This window comes from Gigantopelta aegis, unplaced genomic scaffold (genome assembly GCF_016097555.1).
Source record: "Gigantopelta aegis isolate Gae_Host unplaced genomic scaffold, Gae_host_genome ctg2403_pilon_pilon:::debris, whole genome shotgun sequence".
Lineage (NCBI taxonomy): Eukaryota > Metazoa > Mollusca > Gastropoda > Neomphalida > Peltospiridae > Gigantopelta > Gigantopelta aegis.
Window position 1 is genome coordinate 25001 of NW_024532919.1, and position 12707 is coordinate 37707.

The 12707-nt window shown below is 33.8% G+C and overlaps 1 protein-coding gene across 2 annotated transcripts in view; it reads left to right on the top strand.

Moving 5' to 3' along the window:
- The window catches only part of LOC121391428, a 50205-nt gene that overhangs the window by 7696 nt on the left and 29802 nt on the right, over positions 1-12707 (top strand). Inside the window, exons 5-6 of one of the 2 annotated variants that reach the window (XM_041523070.1) lie at positions 1583-1706; positions 2930-3085. In XM_041523070.1, coding sequence (XP_041379004.1) covers positions 1583-1706; positions 2930-3085 — 280 coding nt within the window. The remainder of the gene's footprint in view (positions 1-1582; positions 1707-2929; positions 3086-12707) is intronic. The other variant, XM_041523071.1, reaches the window with a different exon arrangement.

Sequence of the window (12707 nt, forward strand, 5' to 3'; positions counted from 1 at the left end):
CTCTCTCTCTCTCTCTCTCTCTCTCTCTCTCTCTCTCTCTCTCTCTCTCTCTATATATATATATATATATATATATATACACTGAGTTTGTTAACCCGAATTCACAAGTTAGAGGGCGCTCACTCTATAAACAAAAAATAAATTCGTTGATATAGATATTCATACATCAATACATACATACATATATACATACATACATACATACATACATGGATGGATGTCTCAGTAGCTCAAAAGGTATCGTGGCAAGTCTGCAAAGTTGCGGGCCATTCGGTGCCATAGGTTCGAGTCCCAGTAACGGCACAATTTGTGAGGCCAGAAAGGATTTAATTATCCCCTGCGCCAGTGCGTTAATAGCTATGTATGTAACAGTCAACCTCGACATACATACAATATATAAATATTCATACATCAATACATACTTACATACTTACATACATACATACATACATACAAACATATAAACATACATACATACATACACACATACATATAAACATACATACATACATACACACATACACACATGCATATAAACATACATACATACATATAAACATACGTGTAGGCAGCAGTTGGGATATTTTGGGCCGACTTGGTACATTATTTTTAGAATTGGGACATGTTGGGCAGTTGGGATATTTTGGGCCGACTTGGTACATTATTTTTAGAATTGGAACATGTTGGGCGGTTGGGAGATTTTGGGCCGACTTGGTACATTATTTTTAGAATTGGGACATGTTGGGCGGTTGGGATATTTTGGGCCGACTTGGTACATTATTTTTAGAATTGGGACATGTTGGGCGGTTGGGATATTTTGGGCCGACTTGGTACATTATTTTTAGAATTGGAACATGTTGGGCGGTTGGGATATTTTGGGCCGAATTGGTACATTATTTTTAGAATTGGGACATGTTGGGGGGTTGGGATATTTTGGGCCGACTTGGTACATTATTTTTAGAATTGGGACATGATGGGCAGTTGAGAGATTTTATAGTATAACTTATTTCAAATGTTTAATTTAAGGTGTGGCCCTAATTTCAGATAACAAATTATCTTGTCCAAGTTGGTATTTTCCGGTGGCTTAAATATAGGGAATTCAATTTAAGCACGACTATTATTTGTCAAATTGAATGTATACTAATAGAAATTGAACACGACTATTTCAAAATAGCACACACAAATTGGTAAATAAAATAAGAGAGATTCACTGATTATGTCAGTTACTTAGTTAATTATAAATAATGTCATTACTGGTTAATATTATTTCGAAATTTCGGCTTGTACCACCAACATGTTTTTAAAATATGTTTCTGACACACACACACACACAAACACACACGCACATAGATACTCACACGCACGTCCATCAGTGGCGGATCAAGAAAATCCCCAATGACATGAGGTGGAATACCAAGGGAACTTGGGTGGAGGTTTGGAGAGGGATCGTAAAAAACTGAAAATTAATATATAATAAAATTATAACTATCGCAAAATGTAGGTGGCGGGCCCCTGCACCCCCAGATCCGCCTCTGCCCACGGTAGCGTGTGACTAACCTCTTCAAATATTGTTCTGTTTCAGGGAACTAAATGTTTTTGTGTTCAGTCACCTAACCTCTCACCAGAGAACACTGCGCAGGACCGGTGCTGGGGAAACTCTCAGGAATACTGCGGTACGGAACACGGGATGAGTGTTTACAAAGCCGGTAAGCCATAGAGGGATACTTCAAAAACATATCAAAATTAAACTTTAATTCATAACTCTCAAACAATACGATTTTGCAATATCTTATTTAGAATGCGATGTGTCTGTGCACATTGTTTTTTATTCATGTGTGTTTGGGTGTTACTTTATAGAAATAGTTTAAAAATACCGATATAGCGATTTTGTGACTTGATGCTACTTAATCATACTTGAAACATACTAGGTTAAATCTTGAAAAGGGACACAATAATTTATCAAGTGGACATAATAGTGACGTGAAGTGTAATTTGGTGATAACTATGTGGTATTTGACCATTTGCGGACGTTTATGCTGGTTTTACAGTCGCAAATTGAGTTTTACCGTCTCCACTCCGCGTAAACGTCCACAAATGGTCAAATACAACATAGTTATCCCCTAATTCTAATTCAATAAATGCATTTTCTTTTTAAAAATCGTTTTAAATTTTAAAAAATGTTCGAATGGCGGCAGCGTTAACAAAAACATGGTCACCACGCTCTTGTTTCAAGTCATTCGCCGTATAAAATAATTATAGCCCAAGCAGATTTAAAAATATGTTTTTACATGTAATACAACTGCTTCTCCTAATATCGTTTTTTTATTTTATTGTTTTATTAATGACAATAGCTACCATTATTACCGATTTTACTTATTCCGAATACGCATCACAAATGGTGCTCGTTAACGGAGATTCATAATTCGGCATAGTTGCCGTTACTTACTTCGGCATTCCTGTCAGCGTTACACAGGTGACTTCACACAAACATTTATAAACACAATATACGCCATAATATTTAGAGTAGCACGCATTTTGCTACAAATTGTTTTTAAAAATTCAGCGTTGGTATTTTAAAAGTACGTCAAACTAAACTGCGAGAAGTAGCGTATGTAAATAGACTCTTGGGGAATCCCCCAAATTCCCAACAGGTTCATGGTCGTTTTACTGCAGCAAATGGATTTGATTAGCCAATCAAATTTCGCGTTATATGCAGAGTGAATTAGAATAGAAAATATTATTTAACAACCAGTGTGAACGTTTAATGACTTAATTATTTTACATATATTTAGCATTTTGACAAATACTGAGAAAAACCCCCCAAAACAAATAAACAAAACAAAACAACATTGTCTTACATATCCATGGATTATTTAAACCGATATGCTGTCTGTTATAATATAAGAACATGAATGTACCTTTTTTAAAGATTTTTTTGAAGATGACATCGTGCAATGGACATTTGGTTTGAATGATCTATGTGGATATGTCAAATTAACAGAATATGGGCTATTGAGCGACGACATCATGGAAATCAAAACGGAGAAACAGTGTCAAGCAAAGAAATATGGACGTGTTTGTATATGTAAGCATCTTATAAATGATTAATGCACTATTAATTTAGGATTGATCTTTAGGAACCGTCGGGCCTGGGTTGGGGTCCTCTGCACATCCCATTCGAGAACGAAAATTAAGTTTTTTGGGCGTTTTACTATATATAAATAAAGGTTAAAATAAGTCTTGAGGTTCTATCCATTCACACACACTAGAGGTTGTATCCCCTATTCACGATATATTTTCTACGGGACCTGTTTGGGCCATTTCCGTTACAGCTATACTAATGCTCGACAGCTTCTGTGGCAAAGGCTGTAACATACACGCATACATACACACACACACGCGCTCGCGCGCGCTTCCACGGTACCATGTGCCTCCAGTCTGTGGAATAGTATATATAAAAGATTCCTTGCTGCTAACTGAACAGAGTAGCCCGTAGAGAGGCGGCAGCAGATTTTCTAATTATCTAATGACCTGTTTGGTCCTTAACCATTTACTCCAGAAGGCAAATGGTTTTGGTAAGGAAGGTTCAGCAAGCTGATTTAAAAAACAGCAGACTTATTGACCGCATTTAAGACCCCCAAAATTACATTATTCAATTAGAAATTTTTAACAAATGAATGATACATTGATCACTTGATACAATAATTGCTAAGACTATTCGTACTAAAATATAAATGTTTTTCTACAGAGTATGTTTGTTTAATTTCCTTTTAAAAACGAATAATATTTGACTTAACATTTTGCACTTTCAAAGATATTATCTGTTTTAATGTTGTCTTTAAATCAAAATATGACTAGTTCGATAACCAGTTTTAAGTTACATAAGTGATTACAGTACTTCGATAACTTCGATAATGTTAAAAACGAATTCAAAAAAGTTTGAACAAAGTTACATTCCCCAAAAAGATGTTCTATTGTTTCTTTATTTACATTACAAAAGGTACATATCTCAGTATCAACAAGTTTTAGCTTGAAGACAAAAATATTTATCGTTAGTATTCTGTGTAATATCCTACATTGGAACCATCTTACTTCTTGTGTGGTGAGAAATGTTTTCAAATAGATAATGGGTCAGATAAGATCAGTACTAAAACGATTTTACCATTTTGCCATAGAGGTATTTGGTACGTCTGAATATGTTAATGTGTAATAGTATAATTTTGATCCTTTTTTAATGGAACAACGTTTTCTTTGGACAAGCGAATTGTCTAAAGGAATGTTTCTGTCTATCTTACTAATTTTAGTTATTTTAAGGTATACCTTGAGTGAATTAATGACTCCCTGATATTCTAAAAAAGACACATGTAAGTCATAAATATAAATAAATTCAGTTGATGTAAAGAATTCTCCACGGTCATTAACTAGATCGCATATTTGAGAAATGCCTTTTTCAAGCCATTTTTGTTTTAGAAATGTTTTCCTAATAATTTTTGTATCACAGTTACAGAAGACTGGTTCTGATAAAAAAAAAAAATCTTTGAAGTATGTTACCTTAATAATTGCAGACTGTATTGTTCTTCAAAAACAAGTTATAATAACAATATTTTAATAACATCTTTTAGGGAAATCATTAACAAATACAGCTGTATTACGAAGTTGGGGAAAACATGCCAATAAAAGGTGTTTCCAATTTGAATCATTACTTTCCAGTGTTCGTAACCAAGTAATTTTCAAAGCTTTAACATATTTAAATATATCATTCATGCCTAGGCCTCCCTCTTTAACAGATTTACATATGGTGATTCGTTTAATTCTATCCGGCTTTGGTTCCATACAAACTTAAATAATATTTTATTTAATTTACGCAGAAAATATTCAGAGGGGTTAGGTAGTGATAAAAGTAAGTAGCTGAGTTTAGATATTAATAAGGATTTTATTATAGCTATTCTATCAAGTGGTGTGATAATTCTTCGTATCCAATTATTTATTACTTGTTTAATTTCAAAGAAGTTGAATTATAATTGCGTTTAGTCATTTCAGATAGATCAGTACCAACAGTAATCCCAATTGCTTTAAAAGTGAAATGATTCCATTTTAAATTAAGGTTTTGTAAATATCTGACTGCACTGTTCTTAAATTAGCCAATCTATATGACTTGAGATTTATCATAATTATTCAAAGTATTTATTGTCTCTTCAACGTACTTTCTACTACTATCAAGAATAATATCTGTATCATCAGCGTACTGTGAAATGAGATATTCTTTATTTTGTACTGAAATTCCTTTAATTTTCTAATTTTCGTACAAGTCTTGCCAGAATTGCTACTATAACACTCGATTTAATATTTTTGTACAAAACTGAAATCCAACGTTTAATATATTGCCCAAACCTCTAAAATGTGAGATTCTTATGTATGATTGACCACTTTCTTTCTTTATTTACTCTTCACTATCATTTATATCAATCACATACAACTTCATTTGAAATATCTGGTATTTACGAAGTTTTATATAAAAAAAATATATTTATTTATTTATTGTCTTTGTTTGTTTGTTTGTTTCATTTTGTTTAAATTATTTACGCTTTGCTATGATTTATATCAGATACATACAACTTCATTTGAAATATCTGGTATTTACGAAGTTTTAAAAAATATTTATTTATATATTTTATTTATTTATTTATTTAATCTTCACCATTATTTGTAACATATTCACAGTAACAGTCAGCTACAATTTCATTTATAATAATTTATTTTGCTTCTTTTTCTTTCACCATTTTAATTATTTCGGCTTATTTCTTGGTGTTTTTACTTTCTAACGTTCAAACTAAGTACCTTTTGACTGTGCTTAATAAACACTCGTGAGTTTATATTAATGGACCACCCTGAGTTTGTAGCTATCTTATCAAGTTGCCGGCCAATCTAATGTCTTAAAAATTAAACTTACAATTTTTAGAAATGCATCCACAAATATTGCTGCAAGACATCTGATACAAAATGATGCTAATCTGAAGGCTTCAAAAATACCTGGGTGCTCATATGGAAAATAGATTTTGTACTTAATAACCTGGTGTGTATGTGTCATAATATAGCCTGTCAAAGCAGAGCATCGTGGCATCACTAACAGTTTTTGTTGTTGTTGTTGTTTTCTGGGTGGGTTTTTTTTTAAGTTTAAATATTTATTACCTCAGATCGCAATAGCAGCGTCAGGGTTGGGGCCCTGATTCAGTGCTGTACATATGCATCTTCCAAAATAACATGTCACATTCAAGCAACAGTTTATATACATGCGGACAGAGTGTTTTTCTGATCTGGGATTTTAAATAAAAAAAGAGCGAACGAAAAGAGGAAGCGGGAGAAAAAGATAGAGCAACATAATAATTCTGCAGAAGAAAAGAAAAATCACCGTCATTGTTAATGATTGTTGTCCATGGGTGACTTTCGTCTCTTGTCTGAAAACAGGTAATTCAGTAAAACAATAATTATGTAAATATGTATGCTAAAATATATTGTGTGCAAGCCTTTTAATTATTATCTAAAAGATTAAAACCATGGAGCATATACTTTGTTAAATGTTTCGCAATTACAACTTTTATATGGAATAAATCTTTGTATTTCATATTTTATTCTTAAGCATGACTTTAACGGCGGTGATTTCTAAAGCTTTATTCTGAAATTTTGTAACATGCATGTAGTATTTTATGTTAATAATTAGGCAGTTTAAAAAGACATACTTTTCATCATTAATCATACCAAACATAATCATATTGTTTATTAAAACTGATTTTAACTCCCTACTTAATCAGTATCCAGGTTTGTACTGATTCCCATAAATTCTTTACCTTATTACACTCAAAGAATAGATGTTGTATGGTTTCTGGTTAATTGGTACAAAACAACATAGCGAATCATGTGTAGAAATGTGTTAGTGGTTAAAATTATATAGACTATTTTATGTTGAAACCATAATAAAGTTAAATCGTTTAGTCGATAGCATCTTAAAAATTGCAGCAAACTCAGGAATGTCCCTTTAACGAAACATAACTAATAAAATGTGTGGTTATTAAGTTCAATAATATTTTCTAAATTAACTGGGAATTTTATACCAAGTAAACTGAATTGTATTGCGCCTCTAAGCTAATAGAAATACAAAATTCCTTAAAATTGTGGTCTGTTAGAAAATTAACAGCCTTAGGAAGAATAACGGTACTTAAAACGCTCATAATACCCAAAATAACGCATTTTTTAATTTCCTTACCCAATCCATGAGAGATGTTGTTTAAAAAGTTAATACACTATTCTTTAAATTTATTTGGAAGAACAAGCCCGAAAAATTAAAGCGCGATTTAATAACTCAAGAATATTATAGAGAAGGAGGCCTTATAATGCCAAATTTAAAACATTTTATGGCTGCTTTAAAATGTTCTTGGGTACGAAGATTGTTTATAAATAATTCAAAGTGGGTAAACCGTTTTAAATCTGCTACAAGTATATCAATACATGAGCTTACAATATATGGAGACTATTTTATAATGGCGAAAATCAAGAAAATGTCAAACAGGTTTTCGAGAGACAAACTATTTAGTTGGTTAATGCTAGAGAAAAAAACCCCCAACATAACCCGCAAACTGTAGATGATATTTTATGCACCAACAACTGGCACAACACTGACATACTTGTTGATAAAAAATAAAAATAAAACATTTATATACAAACATTATGTCAGCAAAGGTATTGTTTTTATATATGACCTATTTGATGTCCATGGTGATAATTTATCATATGAACAGATACACAAAATGTACCATATAACCACAAAATTTATATTAGTTATACTTCGTTAATAAAAGCTGTTAAATCATGCATATATAACTTAGAAAATTTAACAGCCGACAGTTTCAGAGCACTAAATAATTCCATGCTTCCTTTTAAATTAAAAATTGTGTTAAAAAAGCAAACAGGATGCAAGGACATGTACCATTTAATAAATTATAAATCCGTAACTTCTAAAGCACAAACAAAATATGCACAAAAGGATTTATTATTGACACGAGTGACTGGAAAAGGTACTATATATTACCTTTCCAGTGCACGAAAGATTCAACTTTATTATGGTTTCAATATAAAATAGTCAATAGAATTTTAACCACTAACACATTTCTACACATGTTTCGCTATGCTGATTCAAGTATGTGTAGCTTTTGTACCAATTACCCAGAAACCATACAACATCTATTCTTTGAGTGTAATAAGGTTAAGAATTTACGGGAATCAGTACAAACCTGGATACTGACTAATTCAGGAGTTAGAATCAGTTTTAATAAAAATATGAAAATGTTTGGTATGATTAATGATGAAAATTATGTCTTTTTAAACTGGCTAATTATTAACATAAAATACTACGTGCATGCTATAAAATTTCAGAATAAAGCTTTAGAAATCAGCACCGTTAAAAACAAACTTAAGAAAAAAGAAAAAAAATATGAAATACAAAGATTTATTCTGTATACAAGTTGTAATTACGAAACATTTAACAAAGTATGGACTCCATGGTTTAATCTGTTCACACAATACACTTTAGCATAAATGTTCACATAATTATTGCTTTACTGAATTACCTGTTTTGAGACAAGGAAAAAAGGCACTCATGGACAACAATCATAAACAATAAGGGTGATTTGTTTTTCTTCTGCAGCGTTATTATGTTGCTCTATCTTTTTCTCCTGCTTCCTCTTTTCTTTCGGTCTTTTTAAAAAAAAAATCCCAATCAGAAAAACACTCTGACCGCATGTATATAAACTGTTGTTTTAATGTGTTATGTTATTTTGTAAGATGTATATATGTTACAGGAAATATGTATTATCAGGAAATATGTATAATTCCTGAAAATTTCAGGAAATATGTGTAATGTCTGATTCACTCAGGAAATATGTGTAATTCCTGAAATTTCCAGTAATTATACATATTTCCTGAAATCTGATGGTGAAAATTATACATATTTCCTGAAATCGTTCTGATGAGAAAACCAATAGTATTTAAAGAATAGTTTGTATCATGTCTGGAATGGAATAACGACAGCAATATGTTTCTAAATTGAAATACATTTTTATTGAAACATCATTTTAAAACGGAAACATAGCACATTATTTCAACATAATACATATCGGAATGTCTAGTCTTGTTTAGTGTTCACATTAAGGTAGGAGTGAATTGCACTTAGGAGAGTTTATTTGTACACGGCCGTGTTGAGTGACACCTAGAGTTGCACTGCATCTTGGCCTTGAAACACCGGCAACGATTAGTTTGACAACGCTTGGAACCAGCACAGTTGCACTTGGTAAAACCCTGCCCACCACATTTAGATTCCAGTTGAACAGCTTGGCGGAGACACAGGGACTTGAAGAGGTTCAATGCTTCTATTGTGATGTTAGCGTATTTCTTGGTCAACTCGTACACCATCTTGTCTCGACCACCATGACCAGTTGCAATGTGGGCACGTTTAACCACATCAAACGTCCCTTCAATTGACACAAAGTACAGAAGAGCTTCATCTGCGTGCTCACGTCGTCTTATCAGCCTTTCACTGTCACCACACTGAAGAACTTCATACTTCTTAAGAAGGTAGTATTGGTGCGAAGTCTTCTTGGAGACACTAGCAGCTTGCAGCAGTTAACTGATAATTTTGCCATACTCGTCTTTAGGGATCAGAACTCTCTTGTTGTCTTCATATGTCTTGAAAAGGCTTTCTCGAAACGTATCCTGGTGCTCCATAATTGCAAGTGTATGGGCAATGGGCAACTATATTTACGTGCCCCTATCCACAAGGGTTCAGGCACGCCCGCCCCGGATCTAGCCTCTGACTTCGCCAGTGACCACCTCCGGGGCGGGTTGCAAGTGTATAATGGACTATGACTATGACACTGTTTTTAACATGCCTATATTCACTAGGGTTCAGGCATGTCTGCCCATGGTCTCACCTCTGGCAGGGCCAGCGATTCGACCAGGGGCAGAAGGGTTGTAATAAGGGACTAATTTAAAATCTTACACTAAATAGGGGACTTTAAAAATAATTTGGATGTGTCGGCCAAAATCAATAGGTGGGTGGTATTATCAGTTACAAAATATATTTAGCGTGGCGGGCGGGCAGGGGAGGCCAGACACACCTAGCCCTAACCCTAACACCCAATCGCCAACGCCCTACCGCCCTATTTCTGGCATACCCGTCCCCCCCCCCCCCCCCCCCCCCCCCCCCCCCCCCTCAAGTCGCGGGAGGCCATTCCGGCCAGTGGTGAAGGGTATTGTTGGGGTGACCTTTTGAGGGCTCAAGTACACACCTAGGTGTGTTTTGGTTATAGAACCATATATTAGAGTGCCATAAGGTGATGGCAATATATTAACCACAAGGTGGTGGTTCAATTAGGATCATAGGAGATGATCCAAATATAGTTTTTAGTTTTTCAGCCGCCGAGCTCGAGTGGTGAAGTGAAACGTATATTGATTGGCGTTTTGGATAGGTGATCCTCAAGGTCCTCCTCCATCCGTCACAAGTACATATATGGTACCAATGTGTCACTTATACGGATGGCCCAGACAAGCCATTAATGTACAAATACCTTGCGTGCACACGGTACTATATAGTACCGCAAACACACAAGGGAGCGATCTGACCCTATGATCACTTTAATTGTTAAAAATAAAAACATGTTATACATTTAATTAAAATAAGTAATACCAAATTTATTAAGCTTAAAAACATCTAGGTAAAAATTAAACTTGTCTGTAATAAAAAAAACATGCATTTAATACAAAAAGTTAAAAAATAAAATGGGTTAGACATCCAACATCAGACCGAGCTGGGACAGATCCTGCCAGGGATCAAATCACATACCAGTGAGCAGTCGAAGAAGGCAAGCCATTCATATCAAGCATAAATGTAAAAGATATATAGGCACTGTCTCACAGGCCTATATTAATACTAAAAATAAAATTATAAAAGACATAAAATATAAAAGAATTGTCACCAGACTCTGCCAGAAGTCAGTGGTATATATAATTCTAAAAGAGAAACTAACAAAATTAAAAGAAAATGAGCCAAGCACTATGCTAGACCCACTTTCAAGGTCCCTTTACATAGTATAATAGAACAGCAATTCATGCGAATATAATAAAAATTACCATGTTTCCAATAGATCTATAAAGAAAAGGAAAAGGAAAACAAAAGATTAGTACCGTCCTCCTAAAAGAGGAAAAAATACAACAACTTTATAAATCATGAGAAAAATAATTAAAGGTTTGAATTAGAAGTCCCGTCTAACCTCCGGGACCGCCCTGCCAGAAGCTAGGCCCGGTGTGTCGGTCCAATCCGGCATTCGACCTTTCCATTATCCACCATGCTGAAAGTTAAATTAAATAAGTATATCTGTTTTAATAACATATTCCCTAAGTAAAGAAAAAACTTTCTTACTATTGTATTTATCAGGATTTAACATATTACGTGAATTGAAGGCCAGACCCATTTCTATCATTTTATTCTTAAAAATATTTCTACTATTAATATATTTAGTACAGTGAAATAAGTAGTGCTCAACATTTTCCACTACTTTACATTGAACACAGTTAGAAGATTTAACCTGTTTTATTTTAAATTTAGTATCATTAAGGCCTGCTACTACTCCAAGTCTTAATCTAGTTATTATTTTAGTTGTAAATATATATAGGGAGGTAGGACCAACTGTATTAACTTTATTTTTAAGATTTAAATGCCAAATATTGTTATTATTAGTCCATTCTAACTGCCAAAGTTTAAGTATTTCAATGTTGGCCATAGACATGATGTCGGAAAAATTGTAACCAAGCCTACAGCCAACATTAGGGTCATTTAATGATTTTTTTGCATTAATATCCGCGTGCTCGTTTCCAATAATCCCCACGTGGGCTGGGACCCATTCCAATTTAGTTATGATACGTTTGCCCACTAGGAGATCATTTATGGCATATATTTTATGTATTAAATCCTTTCTGACTGAGTCCGCCCCCCTCAAAGCCAGAAGGGAGCTAAGACTGTCAGAAAAAATAATATATTTATTTTTATCAATTGTTTTATAATTAGAATTAATCCATAAAAACGCATGGAAGATAGCCATGAGCTCAGCAGTGTAAACCGACACGTGGTCGGGTAGCCTAGCTCTACCCACAAAACGTTTGGGGGGGGGGGGGTCAGGCTGTACGTAGAACGCCATGGCTGTTCTTCCAGAAATAGGGTCCTTGGATCCATCAGTATATATATGAACACAATCAGAATATAAATCTTCTGCATTTGCTCTAAATATAATATTTTTAAAGGGTTCATAATTATTATTTAGTATTTTATCCCTAATAAGAAGCGGGATTGGAGGCCTACGTTGGAGCCATGGAGAATTTTTTTTATAACTATCATTACTTATTATAAGATTATTTATCTTAAGAGATTTACATAATTTATGCATAAATATACCGAACGAGTCACTCACTCCCTCTGTTGATTTAAACCCCAATCCAATTTTATACTCTGGATGTGTCTGTATTTGGTTCACCGGTTTATCTGGCGTTATATTTTTTTATTTCATCCAATATTTGAGACATAGCTTATTCCTAATTTGGGTTAGGGGAGGTATACCAAGTTCTGCTTGTATTTTAGCATTGGGGGTAGTTATAAATGCCTTGGA